Genomic DNA, 19,379 nt, shown 5'->3' on the forward strand with positions numbered 1-19,379 from the left:
ATTTTCCTTGCCTTGAGGTTTTCATAAAGAAAAGTAGGAAGTAAACTTTAATTAGCTGTTTGCATTCGCAGAAGCGGTAGCATACCTCATAAAGAGAAAATAGCCAGGAAACTGCAATGCCGGGGAGTTTGAACATGGAAGACTCCACGTTTTTACTCTGTGAGCAAAAAGTACTTTGTTGTCAAAGGTAAAGTTGTAAAGCATCCAGGAAAAAAACCCAGTTCTGGTTGGTTCTGTGAAGAAACATATATTAAAAGCTCCTATGCAACTGTGGCTATAGAATACTACCCAACTTTTTCAGGTCAATAACTGGGCTGCGTGTCTTCCATGCTGCATTCCTGGGCGAGTCACGTGACCCATGCCATGATCTCACCCTGAAAAGCACTTTTTGTAATATCGCAGCACTCACAATGGCCACCATGATTTTTTAAAAAAAATCATACATGGCTAGCTTGTTACTTTCCTCCTTCCTTCCTATTCCCTTTTTGTGCCCAGGCGGAGACCCTCCGACCCCAGGCGACACCCAGGTGGAATAATGGCTCATGACAACGTGTTATGGGATAAACATTGACCACAACTTTATTAAACTTTCAGATGTAGGAAGACCTTGGCTTAGGCATTGGACGTTCATCCCTTCCAGACTCCAGCTGGGGAATCTGGGGCACATCAGGGTTAACCAATCTGCCTGGGGATTGGGCTGGCTCTGGAAGACGTATGTTGAAGCAGAAGGGGTCCCCCCCCCCATTTCACCACAACACAGGGGAGTGCACTGACAACCTTTCAGCATATGGCCAGTGACTCCCCTCAAAACAACCCCTTTAACGGGGAACGCTGGGATCGCCGCTGCAGGGGGGGGGCGTGTGTCACCGCTTCACCCCCCCCCCCATTTAGGGAAAGTAGACTAAAGGATTCTGCCCAAAGCCTATAACCGCCAAAGTTATGATGTTTTGCTATGAGGAAGGCGAAACCTGCCAATGCAGGGAAATTCCTTCCCGGTCCTTCAACAGCAACCATCCTAAGGCCATAGCAGTGCCTGCATACCTGTAAAGAAGAGGTTCACCTGCAATAAAAGGCCTAAATGAAGGGAGGTAGGAGACTGAGATCTCCCATGTAGGCTCCACCCGCTTTTATGCTTAAAGAGCGGACCCAAGCCTTACTTGGCCTGCTCCCCTGGCTACGCCTCCCCAGTCGCAATTGGTTCTTTGAACTGAGGTTTGGCAGGAACCTCAAGGTTTGCGACTTGGGGAAGCAGTCCAGGAGTGCTCTGCCAGGAGTCACATAGGATCGGTGCTGCTGCGCATGGGCACACAAAGGGCGCCCTCTGATGTGGAGAGCGCTCATTTCCTTTTATGCCATCTATTGTTTTTCATTTATCTGTAAAACTGCTCTGGAAGCTGAGGCCTGGGGCCAAATGTGGCCAACCCTCTCAGGATTCTCTGTCAGCTCTGTATCTTCTCCAGGACACATCCCACAAAAGCCCTGCTCCACACCCTCCACAAGTCCTTTGCCTGGCCAGAATGTTTCCTTGCACTGTGATAACTTCTCTTGCTTGAGTGCCTAGCCATGCAAAGCATTGGTGGGGAACCTGTGGGCCTCTAAATGTCACAGGACTGCATCTCCCATCAGCCTTGACCCTTGGCCTGGCTGGGGCTGACAGGAGCTGAAGCTGCAGTATAGCTCAGTCAGTACAGTAGGAGACTCTTTGATCTCAGGGTTGTGGGTTCAAGCCCTACCTTGAGTGAAAGATTCCTGCGTTGCAGAGGGGTTGGACTAGATGACCCTCGGGGTCCCTTCCAACTCTACATTTCTATGAATCCAGTATTGAGGATATAAGTAAGATCCAGAATAAACAAAAATAGGTATGATAAAAATTATTACGAGTTAGGGGGGAACACCAGCTTGTCCCTTTATACCCTACTGCTGTGATATTCAAAAGAAAAATAACTTTCTTTAGTTTGCTGAGTCTTAAACTTCATGCTCTGTGATTTTTAGAAAAATTAGGATTTCACTTCTGCATTTTAATGCATCATATTTGTGAAGCACTTCCACACAAAGTGTGCTGATTGTCCATGACTGATGCTCATTGTGAGGACATTCTGATATCATAAAGTCAAATGTAATTACCTATAAAATACCATGAACCAGATGCCTGGTGGGTTGAGCTGCAACTATATGACCTAATTTTGGCCACCCAAAGACCAGAACATATTCAGTGTAAAAGAGAGCTGATACTTCTCAAAATGCCCAGTGTGCAGCGTCTAAGAAAGGTCAGAGTAATCAACGGAACTCTTTCAGGATCCAAGACACTTCACAACATAAATTAAACAGATACCATTGAAAACATGCAATAAATATAAATATTGAAAACCAGTTTAATAAGTATAACCCTATTAAAAACAGCATTAAAGACCTTAAAACCATTTACATGGATAGCTCAGTTGATTAGAGCCTGGTGCTGATAACGCAAAGGTTGCAGTTCCACCCCCACGTGGGACAGCTGCAGATTCCTGCACTGAAATGCTTTTGATTCACTGGCTGCATTTGAAGTGCCGGTACTTGTGGGAGTGTTAATTCTTCCCAGCCAACTTGTGAGTAACTATTATCTTAACTGCTTTTGTTGTGCTGCATTGTTAATAGGGCTCTGAGCTATTTATAATGTTCATAGTCAGTGGCGTAGCGTGGGGGTTGCGGGGGGGCTGGCCGCACCGGGTACAACATCTGGGGGGGGGGCGCTCGCACTCGCAGCTCTCTGCCCCTACCTGGCTCACTCACTCTCTCTCACTGCAGTGCTGGCTGTGCGAATCCGATCCGAGCCGCCGGGTCGCCGCCCACTGTGGAGGGGAGGGTGCCAGACGTGCGGTGCAGTGCGGAGAGAGAGCGAGGGACTATCTGGGGGAGGGACAGGGCAGCGGGGGGGGTGCGCAAATTACTTGCCTAGCCCCAGGTGCTGACAACCCACGCTACGCCACTGTTCATAGTGGATAAACTTCTGTATGCTTTAGGTATTTGTAGAAAATATTCCCCAATATACATTTTTTTTAAACCATTGCTATGGAAAAAACCTCACAGAGGACTGAGGATCCTTTTGCAAATGCTGACAGTGATGCATGATATCACAACGACAGAGCTCTGAATCACATATCCTTGTTTAGGGGTGCCCACCTAGACATGGTGGGAACAGACAGATTTCTTTTCATATGTCTGCACTGTCTGCATATAAAGAAGGGAGCAGAGTTGAAGGTGCATGTAGAAGGGGGGGTACTGAATCTCCCCTCTCCCTCACCTTATCTCTCCCCCCCCACCCTCCGCACCTGCTGCTCTGGCCTCCTTAATCTGTTGTTTATTCATTGCACTTATATACCACCTTTCCTGCAAGGAAAATATTGACACAAAATATTATCTGATGGAGCCTGGGCTTCCCTATTTTTCCTACCCTTGGTGGGTGTGAGGCTGTTCCAACGCCTCTCTCAGGCTGTTGGTGTTCCATAAAAGAGCTGGTGGTTCTGCGCTCCTTAGCCGGGGCTCACTGACTTCTCTGATTTCACCTACACTTCTCTTCTCCAGTAACAGAGGCAGAGCTAGGAAACGGGAAAACAGAAACTCCCCTCTCACCGACCTTCCCTTCCGCTCTAGGAATTGGCAGCTGTATTGCAGCTGTTAACACTTGCGGAACCTCCAAGCAGAGAGCAAGGAGAGGCACTTGGCTTGTGGGGTGTTCTTCAAGGAGATGGCACTTACGCTGCACCCAGCTGTTGCTTTTCCTCTTCAGGTTGCGCACAAGTTAGCAGTTCTGTTTTCATACCTATGGTCTGGTGGGCAGTCAGTCCTAACCCTATCACAATTACTCAGGTGGGTGTGTTGATTTTCAATAGGACCATGGCCTGCAGAGTGTGGCCTTCACTGAAATCATCTCAGAGTTGGAAATCAGTTCAAAGAGTCAAAGTACATCTTACAGTGGACCACTACTAATTCATGGATACGATTTTACCTAGCATTGTTTTAGAAATATTATGTTATTTTGACATTGCATTTACAGAAACTCTAGCCAAAGCCAAAACGTCAGGTTTTTAGAAAATTAAAGCTATTTTTGTGGAATAGGTTTTTAAATTATTTAGCTAGCCAATGATAATGCTGTACAAGCTGCATACTTAGCAGGGCTAGCTAGATCTGCATACTCATGAAGTACTGCACAGCTCTAGCATAGCATATCACTCTTAATGTAATGGAGAATGGGAGGACAGGCTCTGAAACCTAAATCAGACACCTTGGCTTTTTGCCTGGGTCGGCACAGTGGCCTCCTTCTTGTTCCCAATACACCATTCTCTTACGTGAGCTGGATGAGAGCCAAAATGTTTGATGGACATTAATGATCAGATGTTGTGCTGCTGAGTCTCTTGTGAGAACTCTGCTTGGTGCCTCCCCTCTCATCATCACTGCCCCCTTTCATCTCTCTCGCTTCACCAACTTTGGCATTGGAGTGTGTGTTCAAAGTGTTGATAGGAACAGAAGGCGCTCTTACAATCACAAAACAACTGTCAATCTTCTGAAGGCGGAGGAAGGATTTTTAATTATTCAGAAATAAGTTGTTTTTTAATAGAAACAAGAATCCAAAGCATCAGTCTAAAGGGTAACAATTGTATTTTATGAATTCTAACTGCTCAGTAGGCTGTGGTCCTAAGTACTGGATGTTATGGACATTTTCCAACTAAGTGTACTTAGTCCTGCTTCCAAAGTAAATTGTATGTTGTTGCTTTTAGTGTTGGCATTGGTTGCCTTCCATGAAATAAGCTTCCTTTATTTCCCCATGAAACCTATAGGCATGGGATTTGCAAGAAAAATATTGTGCATTTTTCTAAACCCTTTCATTGGGCCGTCTTAAGGATGACCAAAGAATGTTCAGTGAAATATTACAATACTGCGTTTCCCTTTATATTGTTTTCTATACAGAAGTAATAATACCCACCCACCTTATTTTTGTCAGTTCACATATTCTGCACAGCTGAATTGTTGTTGTTTCTTTTGTCCCCCTTCCATTTCTGTACCTTCTACAATCTCAAAATCACTGTGTGATATCACAGGAGGCAGCTTTTTAATTACTTCTATTGCCTGCTCATCTTGTCATTGGCATATTATGGAGAGACACAGACAGTGGAGAAAAAGTAGATGAATCAGCCACTCTGTCCATTTCTATACTGCTCTCATGTTCAATTACTCCATGTTCAAGATACAGGTTCTCCAGTTTAAATGTAAAATTTCAGTTCACTGTCTTAGAAGCTTTTGATAAATGACATTAAATGAATTAACATAAAACTGAAGTAAGTGTACAGTGGAATCCCTGCTTACATGAGGGGTCTGTTCCTGGCTGCCACTGGTGTCAGCCACTTCCATTCCATCCCGTTCTGCCCTGCCTCCTTTCAGTGCTGAAAAAGTGCACATGGGCACAGTTGAGCACAATTTGAACACACACAAACTGGGAGTTGTGTGTATACAAGCACATTCTTGAAGAGATAAATATGGTTTTTATATATAGGTATGCACACATTTGATTGGGACGCAGGTGGCGCTGTGGGTTAAACCTCAGAGCCTAGGACTTGCCGATCAGAAGGTCAGCGGTTCGAATCCCCGCGACGGGGTGAGCTTCCATTGCTCGGTCCCTGCTCCTGGCCACCTAGCAGTTCGAAAGCACGTCAGAGTGCAAGTAGATAAATAGGTACCGCTCCAGTGGGAAGGTAAACGGCATTTCCGTGCGCTGCTCTGGTTCGCCAGAAGCGGCTTAGTCATGCTGGCCATATGACCCAGAAGCTGTACGCCGGCACCCTCGACCAATAAAGCGAGATGAGAGTTGCAACCCCAGAGTCGGGCACGACTTTACCTAATGGTCAGGGGTCCCTTTACCTTTAAGCACACATTTGAGCATTTATACATTTATTATTATTTATTTATTGCTTTTCTCTAAAAAGCTCAGGATGGCATACCATGATTTCCCCCCTCACACAACAACCCTGTGAGGTAGGTTTGCCCAAGAGGCAGTCATGGCCAAATGGGGATTTTAACCCTGGTTATTTACATTCTAAATACTGCAGCACAGTGGATTCTGCCTGGGGCATGTATCAGTTGATTCCATCACAGAAGAATTCATGGAATGTACTGTAGTGTTCAAAATGATTAAGGTACAGTGGTACCTCGGTTAAAGAACAGTCCATTTTAAGAACGATTCGGTTTACAAACTCCACAAAACCGGAAATAGTGTCCCGTTTTGAGAACTTTAGCTTGGTCTAAGAATGGATTCCGAATGGTGTAAGTGCACCGGTGGCGGGAGACCTCATTAGGGAAAGAGCGCCTCGGTTTAAGAACGGTTTTGGTTTAAGAATGGACTTCCGGAACGGATTGAGTTCGTAAACCAAGGTACCACTGTAATGCTATCGTTTGCACAGTTCTTGTATGGTTTATTGTGTATTTATGATACATTCGATTCATGCAGAAGTGCTTGTTGTATACGGAAAGATTTTAGGCCACAGACTTACAGTGTGACCTTGAGTAAGTCACTTTCCATCAACTTCAGTTTCCATAAATTAGGTATTTATTGACCATACTTTAAAATTGCATGAGCGCCATCATGAACTGGAAGCCAAGCCTAACATCAGGCAGAGGGGGATGACCATTTCGGGCACCAGAGCCTTGGGGGTAAACCCAGACCACTGCCCTCTGGAGAACAACAAAGCTGTACACGCTTCGCAGCCCGTCCTGGTCACTAGACTATCATGTTGCTTCAGGTGTGGTGGTGAATGCTACTCCATTGCCAGTGTTGGAGTAAGTCCAGTTAACTTCTGTGCATGAAATGGAGGGCAGCACCCTTATGTCCTTTGCCTCAGGAAGCAACATATCCTGGGCTGGCACTGAAGCCATGGAGTTTTTAAAGTTGTCTTGAAAAGAGATTTGAAACTGGTTTCAAATCCTTTATTAACTATGAATCCTAGCTAATAATGAGCACAGGCAATAAGAGTACTGATGTAAGCCCAAACTTTGTTTAAGGCAGGTGGGGTGTGTGTGTTTGTGTGTGGATTTGCATGCAAAACAGAAGGGGTTTGTGGAGAGGCTGCATGGTCTTTATCCCTTAACCCTGGCATTTGCATAATAGACAGATATATTGAATTTAGTATTAGTGCTGCTACTTGTACATAATTATTCTGGTTTTTGAATGAAGGGTGGTCTATAAATGAAATTATTAACAATAAATGCATAGTATTGTTGTTAAAGCATAAAGCAGCATGTCACATATTCCATAATTAAAAGTCACACATACCTAGTCATAGTCCCAAATTGTTTTCCCCCTTTCCATAATAGATTTTGTATCTGTCTCTTTCCCCCCTGGGTAGAAAGGCAGCTATGTGCAGGAGGTAAAGCAGCCCGTGAGAAAGGAGTTAAGCAGCTTGCCACCATTATTCCACTTAAATATGCTGCCTTCACTGTTGCTTTTGGTTTTAAAAATGTCAGGAGCGGGGGGGGGGGGGAGAGCTGTGTGCAATTTCAGTCATGTCTAATTTAACCCTAAAAATCTGATTTTGAGATACAGTATATATATTAATTAAAGGGGTCAGGTACCATTTCATAAAATTAATTTTCTACTTGCCCAAACTCGCATAGAGCAGAAGGGGATTCTGATTCAGGGTGTATGAGTTTGTTGGACTTTGAAAATAAATAAGTGTATTGCCTCTCTGACATTTGGAGACATTTGGGTGTTATCCAACTAAGTCACAGAGTAGACCCACTGAAATTATTCAGTGGGTCTGCTCTGTGACTTAAGCAAATTATCACCCTTTATCACAATCTTTATCACAATCTACGTTGAAGATATTTAATACAACCAAATGTGAATATAAGGTTGTTTTCAAGATCTCAGAGCATCTATCTAGTGACAAAAATGTCCAGAAATACTTCTCTTTTGAGGAGGAAAGCTAGGCTACTACTTATACTAACAGCTTGAACTGTTAGCCAGAGTGAAAATACACAATATGTGGTTATGTTGCTGACTTTATTGTGTTTGGGAAAGTAAAATGTCTTGCATTCCACAGGTTCCGATTTCAGATTCCAGCCAGCAGCAGCTTTTGTTTTCTTATGTTTGCACTGTTAAATACTAATTATAGCTCTTTGGGGAATAGCTTGAAGCTGTTCTGGCTGTTATTCTAAAGAAAAGCAAAATTCTGAGTTACTACATAGCCTGTTATGATACTTCAGCATATTCATGCCAATTTATGCATTTAAAATCCGTCCTCTACAACAGTTTAGAATAAAAGTGCTCCTTAAAATCCTGGACAATATTTTTGTTTTTTAACTTGGCACCTTTCTCATTTTCCCCTCTATTAAAAGCAAGAAAATAGCAACCTGATTCAGATACATTCATACCATTTCTTTTAAATAAATTTATGAAGCTTGCAAAAGCTTGTCTTCTGTGACTATAGATACCAGCCAATAAATAGCTGTGGCAACACAATTTACTATGAACCAGAAACCATTAAGCTGACTTTGTGCTGGAATAGAGACTGGGGAGACAGGGGAAAACCTAATGTACATTCCGGGCTCTATACAACATATGAGTGTCTTAAGATCCTCTTTCCCTTCAGTTTCACCAATAGATTCTTGTTGGTTGTATCAGGGTTCTTAGCATTTGAAAATTGTGGCGGAAACAGGATATAAACTGCTTAACTAGCAAAACTCATTACCAGTATTTCTGGAAGGAACCAAAAAGTGGTATAATTCCCAGCCAATTAGGCTAAAAGAAAAATTATCTCAACTCTGCAGAGCAGAATAATACCAAATACAATAAGAAACACTTTATATCAAAGAGATTATATTTTGGGATTTGACATGGCAAGATGTGCTTCCAGATTTGCCTGTAGATAACAGTTCATTCCCTCCAAACTTGCATTCAAGGCCAGTGAAAATTAGCACCAGTCAATCATGGAAAATGTCTCACTGTGTTAATAGCCTGTTGATGGAAGAAAAATGTAGCTGAGAGTTATACAGTGTTGACTTTAAGTATTTGGTTTTCATCACATCACCTAAAATAAAATTAATAAACTCTTGCCTAAATCAGCACCATCACATTTCTCTGACTGACAGGTATGCTGAATGTGAACTGAAGTTAGTTAATGAGTCTTTCTTTACTTTCCCCCCCTTCCCTTCTTTCTTTAGTCAGTTCAACAGTGACCAAATTGGCTGGGAGAAAGAAAACTAAATCTTAAATGGTAGGAAATATACAGGAAGACAGAATCAGTGACCTGGAGAGATTAGAACAGGAGAAGCTGTGGGCAACAGCAGGCAATTTGGTACTAATAATTTTGTAATCCAAAGAGAGGAAATTAACCACACAGATAGCAAAGACAATAGAATCCAAACCTTTGGTTTTTTAAAAGGTTATTTTTCAAGTCTTTAATTTTTAAACGATACATTTGTGGAGAGAAATTATAGATGGTAATTAGTATGAGATCAGAATGTAAGAAGTGGTCTTTCTTTAGAAATAGCAAAGATTTTTAATCGTTCCTTGAAAGAGATCAGTGAGTTGAAAAACAGATCATAGCAGAGAGCTGTGAATTAAAATAATTCCACATTCACATGGAAGATACAAATGCTCAGATTTGAATGATGAATTGGGAATAGTATGTGTTTTCTATAGTTCTAATTGAATTGCAATGTGTACCTCATATACAGAAACCTCAGTCCAGCTAAAGTTAGTTGAAACTAGCTTATTCCATTGGTTTCCATGGAAGAAATTGTATACAGTCAGAGTAAGTAGCCAAAGCATATCAAAATACTTCCTTCCTTCACTAAACCTTTATGAGGCATTGCAAATATAAGCCATCATAAAACATCCATATATAAAATTGTAAGATATATACAAATAAACAGCCATGAAAAATATGTAATAACAAGGATTTTCATAGGAGTTCCTTCCTGCTAAATAGTGCCATTTACTTAAATTACTTACCTGGATGAAAAATCTAAACTTACCAGGGAAAAGAACAAATAGGTTTTTCCAAAGGCTGCTCTATCTTAGACCATTGTCTCATACTTACACATTTGGTTGAAAAATATAGACTTCAAAACAAGTCTAAGATTTATTCAGTTTTCACAGATTTTCACGGTGCCTTTGAATCAGTTATTGTGGAAGAAGCTTGTAGAGTTAGGAAACAATCAACACTTGCTGATCTTAATACAGAATTTATATCCCTTTAACATCTGCCAGATCAAACACAGTGCCAAAGGTCACCTCAGTTTCGACATTCCTAATACAAAAGATGTAAAACAAGGGTGTATTCTTGCCCCTTTTCTTTTTAATTTATTTTTATCAGATCTTCCAGAGCATGTTCAAAAAACAGAATCACATGCCCCCAAAATCAATCAAATCCCGGTCCCACTGTTACTGTATGCAAATGAAATGGCCTTATTATCACTGATGACAATAGCTCTGAAATGTCTTCTGTTCTCCCTGGTTTCCTATTGTGAAACCAATAAACTCTCAATAAATTATGAGAAGACAAAAATTCTGGTCTTCTCTAATTCTTGTAAATTTGAGAAATAAAAAATAAGAGGACAAGAAACCCAGCAAGTAAAGATGCACAGATATCTTGGAATTTTATGCTCTGAGAGATAATAAAGGTACACTGCAAATCCTATATGAATGCTCAATAGCAATTAAGATGTAAATTAGATTTTAAACCAGAAATATTTGTTCCATTGTGTCTGGGCCAGTTCAGGGGCTTAAAAGTAGGCAGTCTCCCACCCTTTGCTTGGCGCTCCTCCAGGCCAGTTATTCTGGGGGGAAGAGAGTGGGCTGCAGTGGTCATCAAGCTATATATTGGTTTCAGGGAATATTCTATCCTGACCCCACGTATGTGGGAGGAACTCATTTAACTCAGTGGGACTTGTTTATGGGGAGAAAGGTATGGGATTGTGCTGTAAATAGCACCCCCCCCCCCAAAAAAAGAGAACAAATAAGGGATACTTACATGCTTACTAAATTGCATTAACTACCCTTTCCCTACTTATTTCAAATAGGGCCGAAACAGCTTGGGTTCCATTTATGTTTGGGCTTCTGGAAATGGTGGAAGGAGTAAGGACCATTGTTCCTGTGATGGCTACACCAATAGCATCTACACGATCTCCATCAGCAGCACAGCTGAAAGTGGGCGGAAACCTTGGTATCTGGAAGAATGTGCCTCTACACTTGCCACAACTTACAGCAGTGGAGAATCCTATGACAGGAAAATAGTATGTAATATTTTCAACACTATCAAAGCATGTTTGTAACTCATCTTGTGGGAAAGGAAAGTATATCAGCTAAGGCTTTATGCAGATGAATATATTTTTTGAGCTAGAAAATTTTGCTCAGAACACCAGGCACATTCAAAGGAGTAGAAAATCACTTATATTTCTCAACCACTTTGTGCAAGCAAAAATTGGTTTGCACAAACAAGCAAAAACTGGTTTGCACAAAAGTCAAATAAACAAAACGAAACAAAAACATCATCCTATTGAAGGAAAAAATCCTGTTCAGTTCTTTTACTATTTTTCCATCATCCTTAAAAATTTGTCCCAGCATTTTCTCCTTTTCAGTCTCTTGCTACTTACTAATAAGGAATTAAGATCAGCTGTTTTTCAAAATATTGTCTATCATTTCTTCTAGTAATCTGGGATATTAACCATCTCTCCTGGAAATTTTGCTGTTTTCAAATGATTAATTTAAAGACAAATTCTGAGGTAATTCATCATTCCAGTAATATTTCTATTCTTATCTACTTTTTTTAACGTATCTGTGTGTGGCTTACTTCCTTCGACTCATTGATATATAATAATAATAATAATAATAATAATAATAATAATAATAATAATAGGAAAACAGATTATTCAGTTCCCCAGTAAATAACATTCCTCTGATGAAATTTCTCATCATCTTGTTGTGGGTCCTTTGGTTCATGGTAAGATATTTTATATCCTCCTCCTCTTGTGCAATACTGATGTTTTCCAGTTCCTGGGTTGTTGTTTTTTTGGAAACATGATTCCTGAGAATAGGTAAGTTAGTAGGTAAGGCTTTCTGATACATACCATCTGAATCTCTAACACACCATACTTAGAGTAATTTGTGTATTTAAATTCATTTAATAATAGTACAGCTAAAAGTGTTGGTTGCCTTGCTGAGAGTCCCATGTGGGGTGTAATGCATATTCAGGCTTTCTCATAGCAAGTGCTTCCATAATAGCTATTATAATATATTGTTGCCCCCCATCCCAATCTCCCAGTGGTGTGAGATTCATGTTTCCTTCAGAATGAGGCACAGGAAAGACTCTGGTGTCTTTGTGATATATGGTTTATTTACACATATGTACAAGTTGAGCCTACGATGGAGGAGCTCAATGTGGAAACCCAGCCTGCAGCTTTTGTTATCTTCTTAGCTAACATAACTCAGTTCTCAACTTTGGCCTTTTGTCTTTCTAACTAACAGACAGCGGGGGGTGGGGGCTGCCCATTTATCCTCTGACACAGAACCACTCCCTTTGTTACCTTAACGACCCATTACTAGGCTGCCTGGCTATTCCAGTAATTGAATCCATGCTGGATCCAGTAATGAGAAGCAGGGCTCAGGTATACAGCCTAGCCACCACAAACTCATAACTCTTTGCTACCCTCAGTTTTGTGTTTTTATTCACAAAATTATTATTACTACTACATCCTGAGTCCATATGTCAGGATGGAACTGAATGAATTTTGACAGGGTGACGCTTGGGTTAAGACAATGTCGTGGGGAAAACTTCTCATCAGAAAGACTGAATGTTAGAATTAATGAATTATGTTTAATATGTCTGACTATACAGATATATACATACAGACATATTGGAATTGGAATGAAAACAACATTAAAACATGGAGGAAATTGCATAATCAGTGTACAAAAGGAAATATTTGTGGGGAGGGGACTTGTGTGTGGAATTATTGGAATATTTCAGTAAAAACGAAGAAATAAATTGACAACATTAAGCAGTAGTTACACAACTCCTGTCCTAGGAGTTGCCTTAAAATTTTTTGGTCTCTTTGTGTTTCTTGTATATCTTTCTAACAATCCAGCTCAACATTGCATAAGCTAAATGCTTCCCATACATGAGCCTGATAATATGTGTTTAAATATACCAATTATACTTACTGTACGTATTAGTGAGGTATATGTATAGATTTCCCACATTCACGTTGGAGTTGGTTCACACAAGGATGCTCACTTGATGTGATGATTCCTGCAACAGCAAGTTCTCACATGAGGAGATGAGTCTTTCACAGGCCAAATGCTACAGTTCAGTGCATCTCACATCACCTCAAAAACAAAACTTTTAAACTTCAGCTAAGAGTCTTCAAGTTCTGAGTAATACATGCATAAGAAATCAAGTGATGTGCATTTACGCCTAAGCTGGTCCAAATTTCAGAGTTTTACACAGTGGTAAGCCTTGCACCTAGGAAACTTTGGTGGGGTGGAATTTGTGCTGGCCTGTTCTATGAAACTAAAATTTATAATTGTGTATTCACTAATAACATAGATTGTAAGGCCTATATACCATAATAGGATGTATCCGGATAGGTAGGATGTATTATAAAATGTAATCAGTGGTTTTCCATTTCCTGTGTGGTAGGTGGAATTACAAAAGAGACTGGATTCTCTTTGGGTGGTTCAAGAGGTGATTTGACAAAAAGTTTCTGAATCCTTGGTTTATTCAGCTTGTACTGATCTAGTGTAAAGCTTGTTGCTGTTGTTGGTAATCAACTAAGTACAGTGGTACCTCGGGTTAAGTACTTAATTCGTTCCAGAGGTCCGTTCTTAACCTGAAACTGTTCTTAACCTGAAGCACCACTTTAGCTAATGGGGCCTCCCGCTGCCGCCGTGCCGCCGGAGCACGATTTCTGATCTCATCCTGAAGCAAAGTTCTTAACCTGAAGCACTATTTCTGGGTTAGCGGAGTCTGTAACCTGAAGCGTATGTAACCCGAGGTACCACTGTATTGCGTATTCAGATTCAGTTAACAAAAAAAAAAAAAAATCAGTTTAGCATGTTGTTTGCCCTTCTATCATAAAGTGCCACAATAGGAAATAAATGATTCCTTCAAGATTCCATTAGGGTTATATTTTCACTTTGAGGAACAACCAACTCGAAACCTTTAACAGGTTAATAATGTTACAAACATTACAGGCTCAAGAAAGAAACATGAAATCTATTGTAATAGGTTTAAGGTAAAAACAGTGATAATGTGATCAGAAGGGGAACTATGTTTGACCTGAATAATTGACCTTTCCCAATAGCATGCCTTCATAATAGCTGCATAGAAATGCAGTTTCTCCCTAATATCAGAGCAAGTCACTTGAAGAAAAGTGTTGCAACTTAGTCATCTAGATAGGTGTAGGTAAGCACAAAACTTTGCTCATCCTGAAAATTCATAATGAGGCCCTTAAAGAGTGCAACTGAACATCAAAAGCTGGGGGGGTGGGGCAGCAGAATTAGCTGAGGATCATACTGCCTGATAGACTACAGCAATCTTCCTCTCCAGAACCCCTTAGAGATTCATACATCCTAAATTGGATGTAGCATCCCTTGCCTGGCAGCAAGGCTAGAATGGGGTGGCTAGACATATTTGAAGTCACGTATCAATTCTTGATGGCACCCCATCCCAGTCCCGCTCCTTGGGAACAAAGATATGTGAAGGCATAGATTGTGCTTGCTGATAGTCAGTGTTATCCATGCCTGCAAAGTCCTTTGAAAGGCAGCCGGCCCCAGCTAACAGATGGCCCTGGGGATGGATGGGCTGTCAGCTGTGGAGTGTAAGCCACAGCCAGGCCTCCTTTAGAAGGGCAAAATCCCAGTTCTGCTCACAAAGCAAACAAATAATACTATTTAGAGGTTCTAAAATCATTAACCACACAACCATTGTAGTATTGCAGGAATGCTGCAATAGGAATGGCATGTAAGGCTTCTTTTTCCACATTTATTAGAAAGATTACACTTGTTCTGAAATCTATGAAACTATGCTGTTTTGGTCATGTAAATTTATATAGGGCCAGTCGTATGAAATGGTTATTTGAGTTCAGTTGAAGTCATTTTACCTGGCACATTAAAATAATTGCCAAGCTCAAACATGAGATGGGATAGCATATGGAGCAGGCGGGTTTAATCAGCTGTGGTTAAAAGATGGACAATTAGTGCAGTCCCTGCCGTGTTGAATGGACTGACATCTTTCACACACTCATCCTCTTTTTATGTCAAATTTCTACCCCTGCCAAACTTCACATTTCTACATTGTGATTAATGAGGTTGTTCTTCAGTGGTCCTGGAATCTCAAACATCATTTTTCTTCCTGAAGGTTGCTTGCTTCTTGGTGGTCCCACTCTTCGTTTTTGAAGATGGATACAAGCTGTCCCTGACAAGGCAATCTTAGCAGCAACCATTCAACAAGGGGGGAGGGGAGGATCGTGTTAAGCCTTTAGACTTTCATCTAAATATCTTAACTGCTGTTGACTCAAATGGGACATCTCAATGCGTTTTCTTCAACATTTTCCATAGTGACATACTTGCCAAGGAAAGGGCTCTTTAATTAGCTGAAACCAAAAAAATGTGATTGATTGTATGTAGGGTTGTTGCCCACAGTTTTAGTTCTACTGTAGATCATGTATGAAATCTACTAAAACAAACAACTGGGGGGGGGGGAATCAGCTTGGATCCAGGACTTGCCCACGTGGAAGCTGCTCACAAAACAGGCTTTCCCATCTCACGGCTGCAATCCGAAAACAGCCAACACCTGTCCTGGGAATTGAGGAACTGAGGAAAACCTTGGAAGAGTCTAACCAAGCAAAAACGCACAGCTCCCATTCACACTGATTCTGCATGAAAGCCTGCTTTTTTTTACAGAAGTTAAAGTAAGATGTTGGCATCTAGAATGGGTTGAAGAAAACTGCTAGAGCTGAGCATCCCAAACCAGTTGCATGTTTCTCTCTTTGGTCATGAGGCTAGGCCTGCTCTCCCTTTCTCTGCTAATTTCTGAAACTGACCCAACAGAGTTTTCATGTGCTATAAGCGCTGAAAGGCAACAGTGTGTTTCTCTTTTTTGAATGGCTTCTGTTTCTTAGGTGTTCCTCGTTTGAGGGCTTAAACAACACCACAAGTGCATGTGATTCTGTTCTCTATATGTTTACTGCAAGAATTAAGCAGCACTGCTTTCCAGTCTTTCTGAATAGTGAATTCAAAGGCAATGGTTATTGACATGACTGATAATTGTCAAACACTTAACATTTATTTTTAGCCTTTATAATTTGAATAGAAGGAAACTTAATCAGAAGGCAAATATGAGTACTTGTATTAAGGTTTTGTTGTTTTGCATTGACTTAAAATGACTCCCCTCTTAGGGTTGAGCCTGCCATGGAGTAAGGAAAAGCAATCTGTTTCAGGCAGCACCATGAGGATGGGTGGCATCTGGATGATGCAGCAAGACTTCTTAAAGTGTTATTGCTAGTAGGAGAGTCACCATATGAATTCTTCTTAACGCAGAACCACATCTTGGGCTAGTAAGGTAAAGGTAAAGGTAAAGGGACCCCTGACCATTAGGCCCAATCGTGACGAACTCTGGGGTTGTGGCACTCATCCCGCTTTATTGGCCGAGGGAGTCGGCGTACAGCTTCCAGGTCATATGGCCAGCAGGACCAAGCCGCTTCTGGCGAACCAGAGCAGCACACGGAAACACCATTTAACTTCCCGCTGGAGTGGTACCTATTTATCTACTTGCACTTTGACATGCTTTCGAACTGCTAGGTTGGCAGGAGCAGGGACCGAGCAACGTTCTTACCCCAAGGTACTATTTCTGGGTTAGCGGAGTCTGTAACCTGAACTTCTGTAACCTGAAGTGTATGTAACCCGAGGTACCACTGTATTGTCATTATTTCTTGAGTGCACCTGAATGCAGTAGTATTAGACTTGGCATGGGGTACTTGTTTTATTCCTGACAACTGTTGAGAAAGTAAGAATTTTATTTTCACATAATTTTCTTCCCTGCATATTGTTATTTTGACTTCCAGCCTTTTTTTAGCACATACATAACTCAGTTCCTATTGTATGTCACCTTCTTGGCTGCCTGTTAACTTTTCTACTGGCAATTGCATTTATCTTTTCAATCGGCATTCCACATTATTGTTTTAGCAGCTTTGTACATTGTTCCCTCAGGCTATTATATTCCTGAGGATCATTATGTCTACTTGAATAGCCAAGGCACAGCAGCCAACCTTTCTCCAAGCAGCTTATATCCACACCTAGTGTGGACTGCTTTACTCCCCACACCCTATGTTTTGGTAACTTTCTTTTCTGTAGCAACTGATGGTGCAAGCAATAATGATCTTCAGTTCATTTTTTGACAGATACAAAACTTAAGCAGGGTGGAGTTTAATTTTTCATGCAATGTTAGCATAGAATATTGAAAATTAATGAACTGATAGAACTCAGTAATAAAACCCATTATTTTAATAACTTTCAATTTCACCTGTTGCTTGAAATTTCATTGTTGTTCTGGAAGGCAGCTAGCTTATCCTCTTGCTTTAAAGAATTCAAACCAAAGACTGTTTTTTTAAAAAAATTAAACAAAATTCTTCCCAGTCAGTAATTAAATATATTTCACATGCTCATAAGTCATTTGAAACATATTTTTGAAACTTTTGAAACTGAAACATGTTTTTGATTCCTACAATCTTGTGAACCGCCCTGAGATCTTTTGACGAAGGGCAGTATATAAAACTAAGGAATAAAAAAATAAATGAATAAACCATGCCATCAATTACATACTCTCCTTTTCCCCAGATCACCACAGACTTGAGGCAGCGTTGCACAGACAGCCACACGGGAACATCAGCATCGGCACCTATGGCTGCAGGAATCATTGCACTGGCTCTGGAAGCAAAGTAAGATTTGAGTGATATGAACAGTCATTAAGACATTAGCCTTTGCACATTTTTGGCTTTTTTGCTGTGTTTAATTCGAGATATTTGGGGGGAAATTAAGACATGTAGGCATATGCCTCCACATCAAGATGGATTTGGACTGTAGTTATATTCTAGTAGATTCTCACTTGCTTAAAGTTAGTTTATATTTAGCCACTGCTTAGTGGTTTATCATAGATCAGTGTTTCAGGCCTGTGAACCAAAAATATGCAAGTGGCACATACAATCAGCTTTTATAGTTACTATCCTCGGTTTCTTACAAAATAAAGCCAGATGTGGGACCATATTTGTGTGCATGAATGAGAATTATAGCTAGTTTCTGAGAATATTGGTTTGTATCCAGACTTAAGTAGAGTAGTCTCACTGAAATCAATTGGACAGATTAGGTGTGACGTCCATTGAGTCTATTCTGGGAATGACTTAGATACCATTCAATGTCTCTACTACAAATGTTACTGTTTGGCTGCAACATATCACTTATAACCAATTGTACTTGCTTGCATTTATTTTAAATATTATTTTAAGCCACAGTTTTTAAGCAGTGTACAATAGGAGTACAGGAGGAATTCTAAAGGGGTATAGCATAAAAGTAGTTAAAATTAACCATAAAATTGAAAAACCTGCTTTAGCTTGTTTTGTTGTTGTTTATTTAATTTATATACTTATACCCAGAGGTCTAAGGGCGGTTCACAGAATAAAATCAAAATATAAAACCACAAAATACATAATAAAAATAAAAACAACCCAATAACCCCCCCCCAAAAAAAACCCCCACATTTTAAAAGGGCATAGGATGTCAATCAAATCAACCAAAGGCCTGGTTAAAAATGAATGTTTTTGCCTGGTGCCTAAACATGTATAATGAAGGCACCAGGCAAACTTCCTTTTTGTTGGTTTCACAAGACTGGAAACATAATTTTGAGCCAACATCTAGCACTTGTCAAATTGCTATTGCTGAATTTACAGGGCATGAGTACGGTATTATAAAAAAGACATAAGAATTTGAATAAGGGACAATAAGAGATGGTAATTGAAAAGCTGATACTGTCTTAAGTAAATCAGTGCTTTGTTATAATTAGATTGTTACCAATACAGTACTTGGAAAAAAGTTAATACAGCAATAATATCTGCAAATGACTTTTCTTGTCACATCTTAATCTTTGTTGTAAAACATGCATACACACACAAAAAAATATATGATTACTTATTTAATGAATTGAAATTGCCTCTGATTGTTTGAAAAGTGAAGCAAATTACTGTAATATCTGAAACTATCAAAATATGAGACCACCCAACCCATAAATCTGTGTTACCAAGGGTCTGAAATCCATCACATTAATATGTGTGAGGAGGAAGGAACAATTGGCTCT

The 19,379-nt window shown here is 40.4% G+C and overlaps 1 protein-coding gene across 6 annotated transcripts in view; it reads left to right on the plus strand.

Moving 5' to 3' along the window:
• PCSK5 (proprotein convertase subtilisin/kexin type 5) overlaps nucleotides 1-19,379 on the plus strand; it is a 154,834-nt gene that overhangs the window by 92,846 nt on the left and 42,609 nt on the right. For all 6 annotated transcript variants that reach the window (XM_083403368.1, XM_083403373.1, XM_083403369.1 and 3 more), the window contains exons 8-9: nucleotides 11,056-11,268; nucleotides 17,870-17,970. In XM_083403368.1, coding sequence (XP_083259494.1) covers nucleotides 11,056-11,268; nucleotides 17,870-17,970 — 314 coding nt within the window. The remainder of the gene's footprint in view (nucleotides 1-11,055; nucleotides 11,269-17,869; nucleotides 17,971-19,379) is intronic.

The sequence above is a fragment of the Podarcis tiliguerta genome, assembly GCF_965153285.1.
Source record: "Podarcis tiliguerta genome assembly, chromosome: 11".
In the NCBI taxonomy this organism is placed as follows: domain Eukaryota; kingdom Metazoa; phylum Chordata; class Lepidosauria; order Squamata; family Lacertidae; genus Podarcis; species Podarcis tiliguerta.